The sequence below is a fragment of the Dreissena polymorpha genome, chromosome 3 (genome assembly GCF_020536995.1).
Source record: "Dreissena polymorpha isolate Duluth1 chromosome 3, UMN_Dpol_1.0, whole genome shotgun sequence".
NCBI lineage: Eukaryota > Metazoa > Mollusca > Bivalvia > Myida > Dreissenidae > Dreissena > Dreissena polymorpha.
This window is the reverse complement of record NC_068357.1, coordinates 28,127,270-28,149,591: the sequence shown is the minus strand read 5'-3', so window position 1 is coordinate 28,149,591 and position 22,322 is coordinate 28,127,270. Positions and strand designations below refer to the sequence as shown.

The 22,322-nt window shown below is 36.8% G+C and overlaps 1 protein-coding gene across 2 annotated transcripts in view; it reads left to right on the top strand.

Annotated features, from left to right (window-relative positions):
• LOC127873415 (uncharacterized) overlaps positions 1-22,322 on the top strand; it is an 81,320-nt gene that overhangs the window by 6,000 nt on the left and 52,998 nt on the right. The window contains exons 3-7 of one of the 2 annotated variants that reach the window (XM_052417261.1): positions 210-299; positions 2,417-2,506; positions 5,215-5,436; positions 9,102-10,765; positions 19,616-20,790. In XM_052417261.1, coding sequence (XP_052273221.1) covers positions 210-299; positions 2,417-2,506; positions 5,215-5,436; positions 9,102-10,765; positions 19,616-19,875 — 2,326 coding nt within the window. In that variant the 3' untranslated portion in view covers positions 19,876-20,790. Of the gene's footprint in view, positions 1-209; positions 300-2,416; positions 2,507-5,214; positions 5,437-9,101; positions 10,766-19,615; positions 20,791-22,322 lie in introns of those variants that run through there. The other variant, XM_052417260.1, reaches the window with a different exon arrangement.

Sequence of the window (22,322 nt, the reverse complement as noted above, 5' to 3'; positions counted from 1 at the left end):
AAGTACTGGTTCTAGGCCCAGGAAACGGACTCGAGAGCGTTTATATAAGCCTAAGGCTTTCGATGCAATCGAGCTAAAATAAATAGGTTTAAACTAACTAAACTAAAATTTAACTCAGAATTTAATTGGAGCATTGTTGTTTCAATTAATAAGACATTGAAATCCGTGTCAAAAAACTTATTTATGCAATTTATATTTTTTCTGTTAAGGTTCATAGAGTGGGAAGATGAAACAACAAAACGCGTTGGAACAGGTAATAAAAACACCAACACTGATGCTGAGAAAAGCCAAACCAGTGGGTGAGTATGCCTGAAATGGTTGTAAAATAAGCAATTTTATCTGGCCTGCTTGATGAAAGCTAGATATATAAGGCTTCATTGTTTAGTGTATAAATGAAATGACTAAAGAATAATAAAGAGAAAGAAGCACAAAAAAAATCAAATTTACATCATTAACTATTACTATATTTATGCCCCCCTTCGAAGAAGAGGGGGTATATTGCTTTGCACATGTCGGTCGGTCTGTCGGTCGGTCCGTCCACCAGGTGGTTTCCGGATGATAACTCAAGAACACTTGGGCCTAGGATTATGAAACTTCATAGGTACATTGATCATGACTCGCAGATGACCCCTATTGATTTTCAGGTCACTAGGTCAAAGGTCAAGGTCACGGTGACCCGAAATAGTTAAATGGTTTCCGGATGATAACTCAAGAACGCTTAGGCCTAGGATCATGAAACTTGATAGGTAGATTGATCATGACTCGCAGATGACCCCTATTGATTTCAGGTTACTAGGTCAAAGGTCAAGGTCACAGTGACCCGAAATAGTAAAATGGTTTCCGGATGATAACTCAAGAACGCTTAGGCCTAGGATCATGAAACTTGATTGATCATGACTCGCAGATGACCCCTATTGATTTTCAGGTCACTAGATCAAAGGTCAAGGTCACGGTGACCCGAAATAGTAAAATGGTTTCCGGATGATAACTCAAGAACGCTTATGCCTAGGATCATGAAACTTCGTAGGTAGATTGATAATGGCTGGCAGATGACCCCTATTGATTTTCAGGTCACTAGATCAAAGGTTAAGGTCACGTTGACCGGAAATAGTAAAATGGTTTCTGGATGATAACTCAAGAACGCTTGGGCCTAGGATCATGAAACTTCATAGGTACATTGATCATGACTGGCAGATGACCCCTATGGATTTTCATGTCACTAGGTCAAAGGTCAAGGTCACGGTGACCCGAAATAGTAAAATGGTTTCCGGATGATAACTCAAGAACGCTTATGCCTAGGATCATGAAACTTGATAGGTAGATTGATCATGACTGGCAGATGACCCCTATTGATTTTCAGATCACTATGTCAAAGGTCAAGGTCACAGTGCAGGTTTTTTTCCCCACTTTTGTTGACCCCTATTGATTTTCAGGTCACTATATCAAAGGTCAAGGTCACCGCCACTAGGTCAAGGTCATGGTTACCCGAAATAGTAAAATGGTTTCTGGATGATAACTCAAGAACGCTTGTGCCTAGGATCATAAAACTTAATAGGTACATTGATCATGACTCGCAGATGACCCCTATCGATTTTGAGGTCACTAGGTCAAAGGTCAAGTTCATGGTGACCGGAAATAGTAAAATGGTTTCCGGATGATAACTGAAGAACGCTTATTCCTAGGATCATGAAACTTAAAAGGTAGATTAATCATGACTCGCAGATGACCCCTATTGATTTTCAGATCACTAGGTCAAAGGTCAAGGTCACGGTGACCCGAAATAGTAAAGTGGTGTCGGGATGATAACTCAAGAACGCTTATGGCTAGGATCATGAAACTTCATAGGTACATTGATCATGACTGGCAGATGACCCCTATTGATTTTCAGATCACTATGTCAAAGGTCAAGGTCACAGTGCAGGTTTTTTTCCCCACTTTTTAGGAAGATAGCCCATGGCTTTGGAATTGGGAATTTTATCGGCATTTACATGAAATTGGGAAAATAAATTCATTAGCCTTTTTATTCCAAACTAAAAGTCCACTGATTAGGGAAATACTAAATTTGATATAACTCATTATCATCATTCAAATTAAAAGAACACAATCATATAATACTATGTTAGATGTAATTGAATAAAAATTGAGACAAAATACGCATAAGACACTTCTTTCTAAAAAAAAAAAAAAAAAAAAAAAAATTATTTTTTTATTTTTTTTGGAAATTGGGAATTTTTTGCCACATTTTGGGAAAAAAGTATACTTTTTGGGATTGGGAACAAAGCCGAATTTCGGCTATAAAATCCGGCCAAAAAAAAACCTGCAGTGACAAAAAACATATTCACACAATGGCTTCACTACAACGGAGAGCCCATATGGGGGGCATGCATGTTTTACAAACAGCCCTGTTTCTTTTAAGGTTCATTATGTCTGGAGAAGAAACCACAAAGCATGGTGGAATAAGTAATAAAAACAGCAGCGCTAGTGCTGTCCAAAGCAAAACCAGTGGGTGAGTATGCCTGAACTGGTTGTAAAATTAGCACTTTTATCAATTTGTTATTGCCTGCTTGATGAAAGCTCGATACATAAAACACAATGGTCTAGTGTATATATGTGCAAGTATATGACTTTTGTGTTCGTATGTTCCAACTTTGGCAGGTGTGTAACTTTGTCATTACTCATGCAGTTTTCAAATCGTTATCCACAAATATTCGCTTGTTACACCCATCTCTTCTTGAAAGGCCAAGGTCACACTGACTTATAAGGCCAAGGTCACACTGACTGTAAAGGCCAAGGTCACACTGACTTTTAAGGCCAAGGTCATACTGACTTAAGGCCAAGGTCACACTGACTTTAAAGGCCAAGGTCACACTGACTTTAATGGCATAGGTTGCATTGAGATAACATGTTGAATTAAGCCATGAAACAACTTTTGCAGATGGAAACTGTTAAATTAAGCTGGAAACAAGAGATGTGTTTGTCAGAAACACAATGCCCCCAAATGCGCCGCTTTTATTTATTATTTTTTGGTTTTGATTATATCCCTTAAAAAAATACTACTGCACTTGTAAAAATGATCTGTACCTGCCAAATGATAAATAGAAATTTTCTCCCTTAAAAGCTTGTTACTTCTCTTGGATTTTTTTTTTTTTACCTTTGACCTTAAAGGATGAGCTTGACTTTGACCTTTCACCACTCAAAATGTGCAGCTCCATGAGATACACATGCATGTCAAATATCAAGCTACTATCTTCAATAATGCAAAAAGTTATGGCAAATCTTTAAGTTTTCGGATGGACGGACGGACAGACAGTTCAAATGCTATATGCCACCATACCAGGGGCGTAAAAAACTTCCCAATTTTGCTTTGGTCATTCATCAAGCAATTTAAAAGGTATTTTCCACGCAGGTCAAGGTTGCTTTTTCTAAAAATAGAAAAACTGTTTCTGTTGAATAACTTAATTTATATGACCTCCTTTGAAGAGGAGGAGGTATATTGTTTTGCACATGTCAGTCAGTCGGTTGGTTGGTCCGTCCACCAAATGGTTTCCGGATGATAACTCAAGAACGCTTAGGCCTAGGATCATGAAACTTCATAAGTACATTGATCATGACTGGCAGATGACCCTTATAGATTTTCAGGTCACTAGGTCAGATGTCAAGGTCATAGTGACTGAAAACAGTAAAATGGTTTCCGGATGATAACTCAAGAAAGCTTAGGCCTAGGATCATGAAACTTCATAGGTACATCGATCATGACTGGCAGATGACCCCTACAGATTTTCCGGTCTCTAGGTCAAAGGTCAAGGTCACAATGACCTGAAGCAGTAAAATGGTTTCTAACGTATTCACACAATGGCTGCCATTACAACGGAAAGCCCATTTCGGAGGCATGCGTGTTTTACAAACAGCCCTTGTTTATGAATATACTTCATCTAAAGTTATTTGATAAGGTGACTTACATAAAGACCTAGGTTGGAAATGGGTCAATAACTTTTGATTGAATTGACCAACCTATATGTAGTAACATATCAAGTTTGCAGGGAGACCTAGCTTGGAATTATATTTGGGGTATGAAAGTCATGAAGGGTGAAGGTCAAGATCACTGTAACAAAAATGGAAAAATGGTATTTAAGTCAATTACTTCAGTTTGGATATATGTATTTCTCTGAATTGTTGCATGTAAGAAGTTTAAATGCAGACTTAGCCTTGGATAGCATTTGTTGCCTGTCTGGTTTAGGTAAAAGTCAATTTTACTAAAAATAAGAGATTGTTTTCAGGTGAATAATTAGAGCTTTGATGGAGGTATTACACGGAAAATGTGTGTGTGGGTTGATTATATGCTGACCTACACGTAGCATGGAGTTTTATAAGTTCCATTTTGGTTAAGGTCAAGGACACTTACTAAAAATACAAAAACATATGTCTCAGTTACTTGAATTGGGATTTAGATATCGTTCATTCATTTTGTAGCTTGGTACCAGTTGGGTTGAGATTAAGGTCCCTTTCTTTATTTAGAAAAATTGTTTTCCCTCGACAATTTCAGTTTTTAAGCGGGTACTGTTTTGAAATTGAGTATGATTGTAGCCTATGTGTTGACATTGCAGCTATGTTAGCTGGGGGATCCTTTTGGGACCAGTTGGATCAAAGTTGTGGTCATTCTAACTTCATAGGAAACACTATTTTCCTTTCAATAACTTGATATTGAATTGGATTGAGGCATATTGCCCTGAAATTGTATGTGTATGTAGCCTGTAGGCAGAAGTAGCTTGGTATTGCACAATTATTGAAATTAAATAAGAATTTAATTGTTATTATTCCCTATGATATGTTGTGTGTCATATGCAACTTTTTTACCTCTGGAAAATCAAGGTCAACTGTCCTGAATTTTCATTTAAGATTTTGCAATAAATGGGTACTATGTAATCAACTCCTTGTTCAGTAAGTGAGTAATTAATTCCTTTCGACCTCTCAGCCCCTCCCCCCCCCCACACACACACAAACACACATACAACCATTATCTTAAGGGGCATATCACACATTGCTTCTTTGTCAGATGGGTTTTGCTTTCTATCAAAACATTGAACTAATGAATTGATAATTGATTAATGCTACAGTGCTTTGTATTTTACTGTATTAATCTGGTCTATCAATTATGTGTGTCTAAGGATATCAATCAATAGCAGTCATCTTTAAACAGAACCACAATTTTTTCAGGTCAAGTTCCAAGAAGTCGCCCTATGTGGGCTGCACACTGAGCGGTCTGCCCATCATGCAGGCATTCAAAGCCCAGTTCACAGAGCCCACGGGAGGGTCCGTGTCACAGAGATGTGGTATATTCCTTATAGTTCCGTTTGTTCCGGCAACTGGATCCAATGTGGTAGATATGACCCCGCTGTTAGCAACCAGAGAAGCTGTGGTAGACTCCAGTGTTTACCTGTAAGTTTATATGAACCGCGTTTAGGCAAACTGGGCTTAATGAATGTGGGTATGTGTCATCCCAGATTAGCTTGTTAGGTCCATACAGGCAAATTAGGGAAGACACTTTTATTGTAGTTTTTGTTTTATTTAAGAAACTCTCCACTTAGCAAAAATCCAGGCATATGTATAGGTCCCTGGTAAGGCAGATTGTTTCGTCCCTGATTAGCCTGTGCATACTGCACAAGCTAATGTGGGGCGACGCTTTACATACATGCATTAAGAACAGTTTTCCCCGAACGAGACTTATTAAATACATTCTGCAGAATGCAGCTATCCTACTTATCAAGGGTCATGTCATGCATTAAGTTCAATCCTAATAATACATCTGCACATTAAACAAAAGTGGGTTTGCTACTGATATTAAATTTGCATAAATGGTAACTCATTAAAACATTTCAGATGAAATTGCAATATTATGTAAGTCTTTATCATGTTACATACATACATTACATATATTTTCTAATCTTTTAAGTTATGAGGATTCTTGTGATAATAAAAACATTTGGAAGATAACTTGAGATGGGAACGAATATTCAGATACCCATGTATATAAAAACTGGCTTAATATTTAAATCGGAAATTCCATTTCAAAGATTATGTAAAGAAAATAAATAAAGATTGCATAATTAAAAGCCAAAGTTGGGCATATACAAATTAAGTCACATTTAAAATTGTTTTGGATACGACTTTTGGGTTTTAGTAATGTTTTTGGTTACAGCTGTCACCAATTAATGAGATGATTGTTATGTTTTCAAAACAGGAGAGTATCAATGTCTCTTTGGCTTGAACATTGTCTCCTTGTTAATTAATGACATGCCGTCATTGCCGAAATGCATTTTGTCCCTCTAATTCGTAAAATGCTTTAAAGATGTCATACCTTTATTGCCGAGATGCATTGTGTGCATTTAATTCATAAGATGGATGAAAGTTATAACAACTCATCAATGATCAGTACAGCCTCAACCACTTAATTGATTTGTTGACAATATCGGCAAGCTACTATTGACACCAACACAGTTTTTGTGAACATTTAACTGGTGTCCCTAATTGATTCTTATCATCATTTTTATACCCCAGAACATAGGTTCTGGGGGCATATTAAAATTGCACTGTCCGTCAGTCAGTTAGTCCGTCCGGATTAGTTTCCGCTCAATAAGTCAAGCAATTGACATCAGATCTTCACCAAACTTCATGAATATGTGTCTATACTAGGTCAAGTTCGATAATCGGCCAAATTGACCCAGACACTCCTGAGTTACGGCCCTTGAATTATCGTAAAATTGGGATTTTCTTGTTTCCGCTCAATAACTCAAGCAAATGTCTTAGGATCTTCACCAAACTTCATGAAAATGTGTTAGGCTATAAGATCTAGGTCAAGTTCGATAATCGGCTAAATTGACTCAGACACTCCTGAGTTACGGCCCTTGAATTATCGTAAAATTGTTTTTTTTTCTCGTTTCCGCTCAATAACTCGAGCAAATGTCATAGGATCTTCACCAAACTTTATGAAAATGTGTGAGGTCATAAGATATAGGTCAAGTTCGATAATCAGCCAAATTGACCATGACACTCCTGAGTTACGGCCCTTAAATAATCGAAAATTTGATTTTTTTGTCGTTTCCGCTCAATAACTCAAGCAATTGTCATCGGATCTTCACCAAACTTCATAAAAATTAGTATGGCAATACAATCTAGGTCACGTTCGATAATCAGCCAAATTGACCCAGACACTCCTGAGTTACGGCCCTTGAATTATCGTAAAATTGTGATGTTTCTTGTTTCCGCTCAATAACTCGAGCAATAGTCTTAGGATCTCACCAAACTTCATAAAAATGTATTAGGCTATAAGATCTAGGTCAAGTTCCATAATCGGCTTAATTGACCCAGGTACTCCTGAGTTACGGCCCTTGAATTGTAAAAGTGTTTTTTTCTCGTTTCCACTCAATAACTCGTGCAAATGTCATAGGATCTTCACCAAACTTCATGAAAATGTGTAAGGTCATAAGATATAGGTAAAGTTCGATAATCAGTCAAATTGACCATGACACTCCTGAGTTACAGCCCTTGAATCATCGAAAAATTGTGTTTTTTCTCGTTTCCACTCAATAACTCAAGCAATTGTCATTGGATCTTCACCAAACTTCATAAAAATTAGTAAGGCAATACAATCTAGGTTAAGTTCGATAATTGGCCAAATTCACCTAGACACTCCTAAGTTACGCCCCTTGAATCATCGAAAAATTGAGTTTGTTTTCGTTGCCGCTCAATTACTCAAGCAATCGTCATTGGATCTTCACCAAACTTCATAAAAATGTGTAAGGCAATACAATCTAGGTTTGGTTCGATAATCAGCCAAATTTACCTAGAACACTGTATTATGTGAATTGGGAATAAGACATCAATTTGGGAATAAATTGTGTTTTATCAAAAGTGCATAATATGCAGTTTTATATGTTGTATTTATCTAGTTTTACAAATTATAATTAAAACATATACTTGCATATATAATAGCATCATTTAAATTGATTTTACTTCAAAACTGGATTTTTTATTAATTTAAAAAAAAATCCTCATGAAATGAAACTGTGTCCATGCCGCGCATGGACACGGTTTAAAAATACACTTTAAATGATAAAATTTCAATCACTGTTAATGAAAAAGTCATGGAAAATTTCTTATTAAGCTTAAATTATAGATAATATATTACAAAAATATATGTAGATCATGAAATGAATAGTTTTGTTTGAGAAAATCACCAAAATGATGTCCATTCCCAGTTTGATGTCTTATTCCCAATTCACATAATACAGTGTTCTAGGCACTTCTGAGTTATAGCTCTTGAATCATCAAAAAATTGCGTTTCGGCTCGAAAAATGCTCATAACTTATGTCGCTTCAATGTAAATTTCATAGTTGGTATGCATGTATATATGGACAAGGCCTTTCATTATGCACACAAATTTTGACCCTTTTGACCTTGACCTTGAACTTAGGGTCCGCATTAAGGTTTCAAAAAAACGTTTTTTTGGGGGCATATGTCTTCCGATGGAGACAGCTCTTGTTTCTCATGACAACCTCTTCATTTTAATAAGTTGCTTTAATTAGCATCACTTTAGCATGTCAACATGGCGGATGTATATAGTAATTGGATGCCACAGTTCAATATCTGAACAATTACATTTTCATTTATGTGTTTCTGTGTTGAAATGGAAATATTTAGTTATTTACTGCACACTGTATCATTCGTGTTTAAGGAAACACATATATTTAAATATCATTTCAGGATTCATTCCCCATTTATTTGTTATCCCTAGCTAAAGGAAGAGGGATATAGTTTTGCAATTATCCATCTGTCTGTCTGTCACACACTTTTCAGGAATATATCTCAGATACTACATAAGTTTCAAACTTCATGGGTGTATAGATTTCAATGTGGAGAAATGCCATGCACAAGAATCAAAACCATACACTTTTGAAAAAAGAGTTATTGTTCTTTTTGTTTTTGTTTTATTTAACTTTTCAGGGCTATATCTCAGATTCTAAACAAGAATTAAAAATACATAAATTTGGTGGGTATATCAATTTAACTAACGTGCTTGAAATCGGTTAATTTTATTCTTTTAGACGAGAGTTGATGTCAGATAAAGCAGTCATTGAGAATGAACATATTGATGCCACCATAGACAACAAAAACCTGGAAAGAAAATGTAAACAAGATATCATTAATAAGAAAGATCTGGATGATTTATTGAGTGATACATTGACGCTAGAAGCCATTACAGATGCCACCAGTATGACTTTACAAGCTCCTAACATGAACAATTGGGCGAAGAAAAGGAAGCGAAAAATGTCAACCACTTTTGAAGACCCTAAATGTGAAATATCTGATGAAAACCCGTATTTAGGACTGAATGACAAAGAATGTGACTTTGAATTATCAGATGAAAACAGTGACTCTGCCTTGTCTGACAAGGAGGGTCAGTCCATTAATGAAAGCTGTCAGAAAGAAATGAAACTGCTGGAAAACTTCATTCAGAACAAATCCAAAGTAAGATACCTTGATGAAGAGGATGAAAAGCTTGATAAGAAGTTTGAGTTTCGAAGAAAAAGTACACGATTAAGATCAAAGGGCTATCGACCTGACTTTAAAGCTCTGGAATTACCAGATGATTCAGACGAAGAAACAAATGATAAACATTTTGGTGATTTGGCAAAAAATGGTTCAAGTGAAGATGATATTATCGTTGATGACATTACAGATACTAAAATGTCAGAGACTGAAGAAGACCCTGACTTTGAAATATCTGATGAAAACCCTGACTTTGGAGCATCTGACAAAGAATCTGACACTGAACTATCAGAAGCCGACCCTGACTTTCAATTGCAGCTTAATAGTGAAGATGATGAATTATTTGAATCCAGAGATTATACAATTAAACAGAAAGTTGTATCATCTAAGAATCCTTGTGCCAGAAAAGTACCCAAAGTTAAAAAGAAAAAGATCATGATAGAAACATGTGTTGGAATCACAGATGACATGAAAATGAAACTTAAAAGTGAGTTGAAATGGAAATCAATAAAGCTTGAAGACCATGCAGACAAATACACTGTTGTGAAAGTACCATCTGTTTCTCAGAAAGATCGGAATCTTGATGTTTTTGAGGAACTGTTTTCATGTTTAGTTTGTAAAGGCTTCAAAGCACAGGACAAGACAGCGTTTGAGGAACACATTGAAGAACATGTGAATGGAATTCTTCGCTGCAGAATTTGTGACTATGAATCCAACAACCAAGCTGATGTAAAAAAGCATCAAAAGGATGCTCATCCTAACTTGACAAAGAGGTTAGTCGTCATGGGTTATAGCTGTGAACTGTGTGGAGTAGAATTCACAGGGCTAGAAGCATATAGAAATCACATGGCTAAACAACACAATGAAGCTAGGTGGAATTGTAGCCAGTGTGAAACTGTTTGTTTCAAGCAGAGTGAGCTTAAAAAACATAAGTGTGAAGTTCACCCAGAAATTATGGCATACTGTAAAAAGTGCAAGTTGCGTTTCTTAGACATGACCAAGGAATGTTATGAGCAACATGTAGCAAATTGCCAAGGCGCATCAGAAGACAATGTGAAAAGAGGCGGACTTTGTCCTGATTGTGGAAAACTGTACTTCTCAGATCTCACTCGACACATAAAACAAGTGCACAGCAACATACGATACTTTCAGTGCCCAAAATGTTCCTACACTGCATATTCTTCGAGCAAAATCAAGTATCACATGGGGACTCACGATGGTAGGTTGTGTAGTTGAATTGAGTAAGATGTGCGCAATAAAATTTATATATTACAGATACACACATGACATGTTTAGACTGTCTTCTGGGTCATTATGTAAGATAATAGCCCAAAGACAATATTTCTGGACTAAAACTTAGCACAGTTCAAGCCTTTTTTGTCATTTTTGTGAGGTTCAAGTTTGCATTTTTGCAAACAAAACTACTTGCTACTACATGTGAGCCTTCCAGTGGGAAAACAGACCTTGATGCATTTGCGTAAAGTATCGTCCCAGATTAGCCTTTGTGATGTACACATGCCATTCAAATTTATAAAGAGTGTGTCATTACGCATGAGTCGAGATTTGAGATTTGTATCATCCTATTCCACAAAGTCACAACAACATGGCCATTTTTGACGTTCTGAAAGCATAGAAAGTATGATGAAAATGGTAACTTTTTTAGCTCACCTGATAGCTCAGGTGAGCTTTTCTAACCGGTCTTTGTCCGTCGTATGTCCGTCCGTCCATAAACATTTGCTCGTAAACACTCTAGAGGCCACATTTCTTGTCCCATCTTCATGAAACTTGGTCAAAAGCTTTGCCCCAATAAAATCTCGGCCGAGTTCGAAACTGGGTTGTGTCGGGTCAAAAACTAGGTCACTAGGTAAAAAAAAAGAAAAACCTTGTAAACACTGTAGAAGTCACATTTTATGTTCAATCTTCAGGTAACTTTGTCAAAATGTTTGTCTTAATGATATCTTTATTGAGTTCAAAAGTGGTTCCTGTGTGTTGAAAAACATGGTCGCCAGTGGGCGGGGCAGTTTTCCTTATTTGGCTGTAGAGAAACCTTGTAAACACTCTAGAAGTCACAAATTTTTCCCAATCATCATGAAAATTAGTCAAAACATTGTTTTTATTTATTTCTTGGACGAGTTCGAAAATGGTCCAGATCGGTGAAAAAACATGGCCGCCAGTGGGCGGGGCATTTTTCTCTATATGTATATAGTGAAAACATGGGAACACTCTAGAAGTCACATTTTTGGTCCAATGTTCATGAAATTTGGTCAAAATATGTGTTTTTGGATATGACAGTTGAGTTCGAAAATGGTTCGGATCAGTAAAAAAGAATGGCCACTGGGGGGGGGTCATTTTCCTTATATTTATATAGTAATAACAGCTTTTGAACACTATATAGTTTATCATGTCAAGGGAAGTAACTGCAAATGAAAAGTTATGTTGAATTGACACAGTTGTCTCCCTTTTTAAAATATTTGTTTTAAGCACAAGAAGATTAAGTGGAATTAATTATAAATGATAGTTTTACAATCTGGCAGATAGCAAACTTTTGAATATGTTTTTTATTGTTTGATTCTGTACAATATGGCATTCTTTTGTCAAACAATTAAAACGAGACTATACGATTTTTATAGGTGTTAAATTGTAATATATTGATAGTACATGTTACAATAACACAAAATAGGCAAGATAAGAAAGACGAATTTCATAAAATTCAGCAAAGACAAATTAGCGCCCCGAGCTGATGGTGACGAAGATATTTCGTACATATTTTCCTACAATAACCGAACAATTCGTCTTTTTATCAGGATCGGAGTTGAATAGTGTTCGTGTGTCGAATGAATAGACATCGCTGCAGGAATTTGAAAACAACCATTAAACTAAATTAAGATTCACATCGTACATGCATGATATACATTCTGGCGAATTCTACTGTACAGACATTTTTGATTTCAGAATTAAATTTCTCGCTTATTTGGCATTTTTCGACACATGTTCTTCGAAAGTTTTATTTTAAATTATATTGAAATGTATGACCTTGTTAACACTCTAGAGGTCACATTTATTTTCCGATCATCATGAAACTTGGTCTGAAGATTTGTCCCAATGATATCTTGGATGAGTTCGAAAATGGTTTTTGTTGCCTTAAAAACATGGCCACCAGGGGCGTGGAATTTTTCCTTATACGGCTATATATGGCTTTAGTAAAACCTTGTTAACACTCTAGAGGCCACATTTATTGTCCAATCTTCATGAAATTTGGTCAGAAGATTGGTCTCAATGATATCTTGGATGAGTTCGAAAATAATTATGTTTCCTCGAAAAACATGGCTTCCAATGGGGCAGGGCATTTTTCCTTATACGGCTATAGTAAAATCTTGTTAACACTCTAGTTTTATTTAATTCAGTTGCCCAATCTTCATGAAATTTGGTCAGAACATTTGTGCCCTGTGTAGTAAAGTTTGGTTTTATGATGTCAGTATTATGTACCATTAACTGTTTTATTTAATTTTTCATAACACAGAATTTTCATAATTAACAACTGTTTTAGTCATTATTACTTATGGTAAGCCTATCAACTAAGAGAAAGCTGAAATGAAGACAACATGTACACAATTTTGCATTATCTATCTCCATTGATTAACCTGCTGAGTCATATTTCCCAATCTATGTTTAGTTCTGCTCTAGAATTTGTTAGACCCCAGATATTGATCATTGCAGTGTGTAACTTTTTACCACTCAGCTTACTGTCCGTCCGTCCTTTAACATTTGCTCGTAAACACTCTAGAGGCCACATTCCTTGTCCCATCTTCATGAAACTTGGTCAGAAGCTTTGTCCCAATGAAATCTCAGCCGAGTTTGGAACTGGGTTGTTCCGGGTCAAAAACTAGGTCACTAGGTCAAAAAAAAAGAAAAACCTTGTAAACACTGTAGAAGTCACATTTCATGCCCAATCTTCATGTAACTTTGTCAAAATGTTTGTCTTAATGATATCTTGGTTGAGTTCAAAAACAGTTCCGATCCATTGAAAAACATGGCTGCCAGTGGGCGGGGCAGTTTTCCTTATTTGGCTATAGAGAAACCTTGTAAACACTCTAGAAGTCACAATTTTTGCCCAATCATCATGAAAGTTGGTCAAAACATTGGTTCAATTGATGTCTCGAAGGAGTTCGAAAATGGTCTAGATTGGTGAAAAAACATGGCCGCCAGTGGGCGGCGCATTTTTCTCTATATGTATATAGTGGCAGTTTTCCCAATTTGGCTATAGAGAAACCTTGTAAACACTCTAGAAGTCACAATTTTTGCCCAATCATCATGAAAGTTGGTCAAAACATTGGTTTTATTGATATCTCGGACGAGTTTGAAAATGGTTGGGATTGGTGAAAAAACATGGCTGCCAGTGGGCGGGGCATTTTTCTCTATATAATAAGTGAAAACATGTGAACACAGTAGAAGTCACATTTTTGGCCCAATTTTCATGAAATTTGTTCAGAACATTTGTTTCCTTGATACGAGAGTTGAGTTCAAAAATGGTTCCGGTCAGTTGAATAACATGGCTGCTGGGAGGGGGGCAGTTTTCTCATTATGCCCACCCCCCCCCCCCCTTTCGAAGAAGAGGGGGTATATTGTTTTGCTCATGTCGGTCTGTCCACCGTCCACCAGATGGTTTCCGGATGATAACTCAAGAGCACTTATGCCAAGGATCAGGAAACTTCATAGGTACATTGATAATGACTTGCAGATGACTCCTATTGATTTTTAGGTCACTAGGTCAAATGTCAAGGTCACAATGGCCCGAAATAGTAAAATGGTTTCAGGATGATAACTCAAGAACACTTATGCCTAGGATCATGAAACTTCATAGATACATGTACATTGATCATGACTCGCAGATGACCCCTATGGATTTTCAGGTCACTAGGTCAAAGGTCAAGGTCACGGTGACCCAAAATAGTAAAATGATTTCTGAATGATAACTCAAGAACGCTTATGCCTAGGATCATGAAACTTCATAGCCACATTGATCATGACTCGCAGATAACCCCTATTGATTTTCAGGTCACTAGGTCAAAGGTCAAGGTCACGATGACCCGTAAAAACAAAAGGGTTTCCGGATGATAACTCATGAACACTTAGGCCTTGGTACATTGATCATAACTAGTAGATGACCCCTATTGATTTTCAGGTCACTAGGTCAAAGGTCAAGGTCATGATGACCCGAAATAGGAAAATGGTTTCCAGATGATAACTCAAGAGCGCTTATGCCTAGGATCATGAAACATTATAGGTACATTGATCATGACTCGAAAATGACCCCTATTGATTTTCAGGTCACTAGGTCAAAGGTCAAGGTCGGGGTGACCTGAAATAGTAAAATGGATTCTGGATGATAACTCAAGAACGCTTCTGCCTAGGATCATGAAACTTCATAGGTACAATGATCATGACTGGCAGATGACCCCTATTGATTTTCAGGTTACTAGGTCAAAGGTCAAGGTCACGGTGACCTGAAATAATAAAATGGTTTCTGGATGATAACTCAAGAACGCTTATGCCTAGGTTAATGAAACTTCATAGGTATATTGATCATGACAAGCAGATGACCCATATTGATTATCAGGTCACTAGGTAAATGGTCAAGGTCACAGTGCCAAATATTGTATTCACACAATGGCTGTCAAGGTCACGGTGACTCAACTTAGAAAAATGGTTTCTGGATGATAACTCAAGAATGCTTACGCCTAGGATCATGAAACTTCATAGGTATATTGATCATGACTCGCAGATGAAATAATGATGAAACTTGACCAGGATGTTTGTCTGGACAATATCTAGGTCAAGTTTGACATTTGGTAAAGATTGACTGAACCGACTCCTCTCAGGTGAGCGAACTAGGGCCATCTCGGCCCTCTTAATATATGAAAGGCCATCATTAAAAATTCTTTTGTTTGGCATAACCCGACCTACCCACTAAAATCGGCCCACTGAATTTTTTTTTTTTTACTTCACAAAAAAATTTTTTTATTGCTTGCTGAAACTTCTTTCCGCTAAATTTGTCCTTTCCGCTTTTTATTCTTACCGGTTATTTGCGTCATTTCATTGAATGCTCTTTCAAGGATATCTAGAATAGCAATGAACAAAACGCGTACCGGTATTTATTTGAGTCACCTATTTATTTGACATATGCATATGCGATTAATTAGACTTTAAATACAATTAAACCGCTCTGGTTTTTCTCGTATCCCTTTAATTAAAATACGCTGCTGTCGTTATAATAGTTTGGGAGTAAAAAAAACAAATAAATTAATTATTACCGTTCAATTCAATTCTGCAGTCGGCAGAGATGTGTAATATTATCGCCATATAACTAATGAATTAATTATCACTCTTTAATTCAGATCGGTTAATATTCGGTAGAAAGATAAAAAGTGGTCAGCTTAGAAATATTTATTGATGGGTATTGTCACGTTTTTGTTTCATTTGCTTATCTCTTTAGACGACTTTCCGACCGGTTGCTATTTTGGAGGCAGACGGCAATATTAAATGTGTATTCAAATTATACAACATCTGCGCATGAATGACCCAATATTATCTGATAGTTCCACCCGTTCTCAAGTTTCATTCGACAACGTCATGTCATGTGTAAGTGAGCTCAATGCTGATTGGCCAGCTACCATGTGCACTTCATTAACAATAAGGTCAAGCAATGTCTAATCGGGTACAGACCGGGTTTTGTTAACTGTTCGAATTGCAAACACTTTCACTGAAACAAAGAGACAAATATAGAAAACCAGTCCGGATTAAAAAGGGCGGATGTTTTCAACGAAATTTTACTAGATTTTCGCAATTTAGATTTTTCTTGAGCAAAATTATCAATAGTTTTGCAAATGACTCAAATGGCAAACGACAGCGGGAGCATTGCGAACGTGTTATTATTGGAATAAATGCTCACTACTACAGGGTTGCGCTGTTGTTCGCCATTTGCGAAAGTATAGCGAATTTGGCTCTTGAAAAATATAATTTGCGAATATGCCTTAATCTCGTTAAATTTCATTGAAAACATCCGCCATTTTAATCTGGAGTGTTTTTAAAAAACTATTATTCTCTTTGTTTCCATGAACAATTTGAAGCACATATGGTAATCAACATTGAGATCGCTATCGGGTAATATTGGGTCATTCATGCGCAGATAATGAAATACACAGTTGATATTGTTGTCTGTCTACAATATAACGGCCGATGGCAAAAGTCATATAAAAAATAAGTAAATGAAAAGAAGCTCTTTATAGAAAAAATAGACTTACAAATGCACGTGCGGTGATACGGACGGTGCAGAAAAATCTTTACCAATTTCCTTTCATGACGCAGAAGACTTGGAGCTTTATTTGATAATTACCTTTCAGTTTGGTATATGTCGAAGTTCAATGTCAGAAAAAAAAATACAAAAAAAAATGAAATCCCTACCGACGCACCCAAATTTACCTGGGTCGGGTTATGTCAAACAAACAATTTTTTAAGAATGGCCAAATATATATAGTGGAGCTATCCTACTCAACCCGGTGTCGGCGTGAGCGTAAGCGTGAGCGTAAGCGTTAGCATTGGAATGTACAATTTTGCGTACCACCTCAAATATTTCCCTTGTCCCTTGACATATTGCTTTTATATTCTGCATACTTTTTTACAAACATGACCCCAATCTATAAACAAGAGCAGACAACTGTATCAAGCATTTTGTTAGAATTATGGCTCTTTTTTAACTTAGAATATGCATATTTAATATTGATAAATCTATGTGAAATTTTGCGTACCACCTCAAATATTTCCCTTGTCCCTTGACATATTGCTTTTATATATTGCATACTTCTTTACAAACATGACCCCAATCTATAAACAAGAGCAGATAAACTGTATCAAGCATTTTGTAAAAAATATTGGCCCTTTTTCCACTAAGAAAATTGAAAAATTTGTAAAGTTTTGTGTTTAGGTTTACTTTATTCCTAAAGTATTAAAGGTATTGCTTTCATACTTGCAACACTTACTAACTATCATAAGGGGACTGTGCAGGTAAAGTTATGTAACTCTGACTGGCATTTTGACTGAATTATGGCCCCTTTAATACTTAGATAATTGAACATTTGGTTAAGTTTTGTGTTTTGGTCCATTTTATTCCTTAAGTATCATAGCTATTGCTTTCCTACTTGGAAAACTCATTTTCTATCCTAAGGGGACTGTACAGGGTAAGTTGCATTACTCTGGTTGGCATTTTAACGGCATGATGGCCCTTTTTTGTCTTAGTAACTTTGAATATTTGGTTAAATTTCGTGTTTAGATCCACTTTACTTCTAAAGTTTCAAAGCCATTGCTTTAAAACTTTAAAAACTTTCTTACTATCATGAGGGTACTGTACCTGGCAAGTTGATTTTGACCTTGACCTTTGAATGACTTTGACTCTCGAGGTCAAATTAATAAATTTTGCTAACATTGCCATAACTACTTTTTTTATGATCAGATTTTATTCATACTTTGACAAAACAACACTTAACTGACATACCACAATGGACTCCACCCAAACCAGCCACCACGCTCCACCCCAGAATCCAAAAATTATAAAAAATCCTTTTTTTCCCTTGTTTTTGAAAGATCATCTAATAAATGACCACACCTCCGCATTATACCCCCCTCTCCACCCCCCACCCCCCCCCAAAAAAAAAAATAATTTTTTTTTTGATACATGGCCATAAAAACACAAATATTTATTTTATTTTTGAAGGACCGTCCAACCATCCCACCAAAGCTATTGTTATCAAACTTGAAATAAAATCTTATTAGTTTGTTTTATGTCTTTTCAAATGTTCAGTAGATTGCGGAAAATATACCTGTACTCAGAATCGTCTATAAAGTACAACTTCTTTAAAACATAATAGATCAATATTTTTCAATTATGGGACCTTCCACTTAGAATATGACTATATTACTTTGACCATATTGAATATTAACAATTTTCCCATGATGGCTTGCGTTTTACTGTCAAGCACTCGAATAGTCTAGCGCGCTGTCTTCTGACAGCTCTTGTTCATTTTTGACACCATATACAAATTCGAAATATACAATAAGATAATTGATGAAAATAAATTAAATAAATAAATCTGCATGCAATACTTTTTACTCACGAATTAGGTAGTCATAAAGGCAGCCCTGTTGACCCGTACTTTGTTGTTTTTGCTTAGTTTGTTACCCTAGCAGTTCACACGTTGTCAACAACTCTGACCTAAACATAGGTTAAGAGCACTAATGCGCTTTTTCGGCGTAGCTGTTTTACCCAGCTTTTCTCCTAAAATGACTTTTACATAACACCAGCAGACACGCATGAATATTTTCGAATATTTCATAGGCTGATTCGAGATAAAACTTCTGAACTTTGTCTACATCACTGTGTCTGTGCTCAGCGCAAAGGATGTAGCACTGTTCAGTGTAAGGAATTCGGGACTACTCTCTGTATGTTTAAAAGACACAAATTGTGGCCCAGTGACAATTACGCGTTAAAATCCATCTCACAGAATTTCAGGGTCAGTACTCGATAAACACTGTTTTTCTTTCAAGATGAGATAACAAACATTACCGAAATACATGAAGTATAGTTTCACAATAAGAGGATTCTCGTTTAATTATCCAATCACAAATGTTTGTCGTATTCGGGCTGGAAATCGTTCATGAACGCCTGGAAAGGCTGCCCTTATTTACAAGTTTGCTATTTTGAATTCAATTAAGTATCCAAAAGCATTGTGCTAAAATGTGCCATTTACAATTCGCAATGAGGTTTTTAATGACACTTGTCATGCGAAAATGGGTCTTATTCCATATGCGCCCATCATATATATAGCCCACTCACTTGCAATGCGCAGTACTAACCTTAGTTGTTCGCAAGAGAACAACTAAAAATCACTGATTTGCCCCCACACTCTTATCATCTTGCTTTCATGTCTGCAAGAACTGTAATATCACAAAACATTTTAGACTTGGTTAAGGAGCATTGAAAATATCTGTTAAACGCTTCACTGTTTTTCCCTCGCAGGTATCAAACCGCATAAATGTGACCAATGCGCAATGAGCTTTGTTCAACCGTCCCAGCTGACCTCCCACATGCGCACGCACACAGGGACCAAGCCATTTAAGTGCGACCTGTGCAGCTATGCGGCTGCGTGGAATGTTCAGCTTAAGGAGCATCGGGGAATCCACGGCTTACCGACCTCCATCAAGTGTGTGGCCTGCAATGTCCTGTTCAAGAACGCTAGAATGCTGAATGCTCACACCAAGAAGGAGCACCCCAGTTGATACCATTTGAGCCTGTTATGGGAAAACTGGGCTTAATGCATCTATGAAAAGTGTCATGCCAGATAAGCCTGTGTAGTCTGCACAGGCAAATAAGGGATGACACTTTTAAGCTCACCTGATTGCTCAGGTGAGCTTTTGTAACCGGTCTTTGTCCGTCGTCCGTCCGTCCGTCGTCCGTCCGTCCACATTTGTTCGTAAACACTCTAGAGGCCACATTTATTGTCAGATCTTCATGAAACTTGGTCAGAAGATTTGTCCTAATGATATCTCGATCGAGTTCGAAACTGGGTCATGCTGGGTCAAAATCTAGGTCAATAGGTCAAAAAAAGAAAAACCTTGTAAACAATTTAGAAGTCACATTTCATGCCCAATCTTCATGTAACTTTGTCAAAATGTTTGCCTTAATGATATGTTGGTTGAGTTCAAAAGTGGTTCCAGTCCGTAGAAAAACATGGCCGCCAGTGAGCGGGGCAGTTTTCCTTATTTGGCTAAAGAGAACCCTTGTAAACACTCTAGAAGTCACAATTTTTGCCCAATCATCATGAAAGTTGGTCAAAACATTGGTTTTATTGATATCTCGGACGAGTTCAAAAATGGTCTAGATCGGTAAAAAAACATGGCTGCCAGTGCAGGGTGGGCCATTTTTTACTATATGTATATAATGAAAACATGTGAACACTCTAGAAGTCACATTTTTGGCCCAATTTTCATGAAATTTGGTCAAAATGTTTGCATTAATGATATGTTGGTTGAGTTCAAAAGTGGTTCCGGTTTGATCAAAAACATGGCCGCCAGTGGGCGGGGCAGTTTTCCTTATTTGGCTATAGAGAAACCTTGTAAACACGCTAGAAGTCACAATTTTTGCCCAAATATCATGAAAGTTGGTCAAAACATTGGTTTTATTGATATCTCGGACGAGATCGGTGAAAAAACATGGCCGCCAGTGGGTAGGGCATTTTTCTGTATATGTATATAGTGAAAACGTGAATGCTTTAGACGTCACATTTTTGGCCCAATTTTCGAGAAATTTGGTCAAAAATGTTTTTCAAAAATGGTTCCAGTCAGTTGAATAACATTGCTGCCGGTGGGGGGAGGGGCAGTTTTCTTATATTTATATAGTAAAAAAAGCTTGTGAACACTCTAGAAGTTACATTATTTGCCCAATCATCATGAAACTTGGTGAAAAGATTGGTTTTATATATATCTCAGATGAGTTGGCAAATGGTCCCGATCGGTAAAAAAACATTGCCGCCAGGGGGTTGGGGCAGTTTTCCTTATGTGACTAGAGAGAAACCTTGTGATCGAACACTATAGAAGTCACAATTTTTGCCTAATCATCGTGAAACTTTGTCAATACATTGGTTTTATTGATTTCTCGTACAAGTTGGAAAATGGCTCAGATCGGTGAAATACACTTTTTAGCTCACCTGATTGCTCAGGTGAGGTTTTAGGATTGGTCTTTGTCCGCCGTCCGTCCGTCCACATTTGGTTTGTAAACACTCTAGCATTTACATTTCTCAAGCATTCTTTATCAAAGTTGCTGAAAGATCTCAGTCAAGTTTGATAATGAGCAAAATCACATAATTAATACCATATTATTACCCTAAGATTGTCCAAATTTTCATTATATTATACAAAATCCTTGTTAACACTCTAGAGGTCACAACTTTGTTTCAGATTTTATGAATCTTGGTCATAATATTAATTTTTGTAAGCAAAGTTTGATGTTTTGTTAGGGGGGTCAACTCAAAATAAAGGTAACCAGGTCAAATCTTACACAAACAAAAACACTCCATGCGCCAGAGTTTTAGTTCAATAATGATGAAACTTTACCAGGATGTTTGTCTAGACAATATCTAGGTAAAGTTTGACATTTGTTAAAGATTAAATGAACCGACTCCTCATGTGAGCGAACTAGGGACATCTTGGTCCTCTTGTTTGTTTTATGGAATTGTTCTAAACAAAAATAAAGTTTGGTCAAAAAGTGTTGATTCTTATTGGCATGTGCGGACAGCACAGGATAATTTGGGACGACACTACGCACATGCATAAAGCCCATGCATTAAGCCCTGTTTTACCGGAGTCTCATCTAATATAATGGCTGTGCTCAAGAAGAAAATTGTTGCTTACCTAATATTGTCATAAATAAAAGCCAAAAGAAACTGTACGAAACATATATAAAATATGATTTGTACATTTTCATTTGGCTTTTATCTTTATTAGCTCACCTGATTGCTCAGGTGAGCTTTTGTGACCGGTCTTTGTCCGTTGTCCGTCCGTTAACATTTGCTCGTAAACACTCTAGAGGCCACATTTCTTGTCCGATCTTCATGAAACTTGGTCAGAAGCTTTGTCCCAATTAAATCTCGGTCGAGTTCGAAACTGGGTCTTGCCTGGTCAAAAACTAGGTCACTAGGTAAAAAAAAAACAACAACTTGTAAACACTG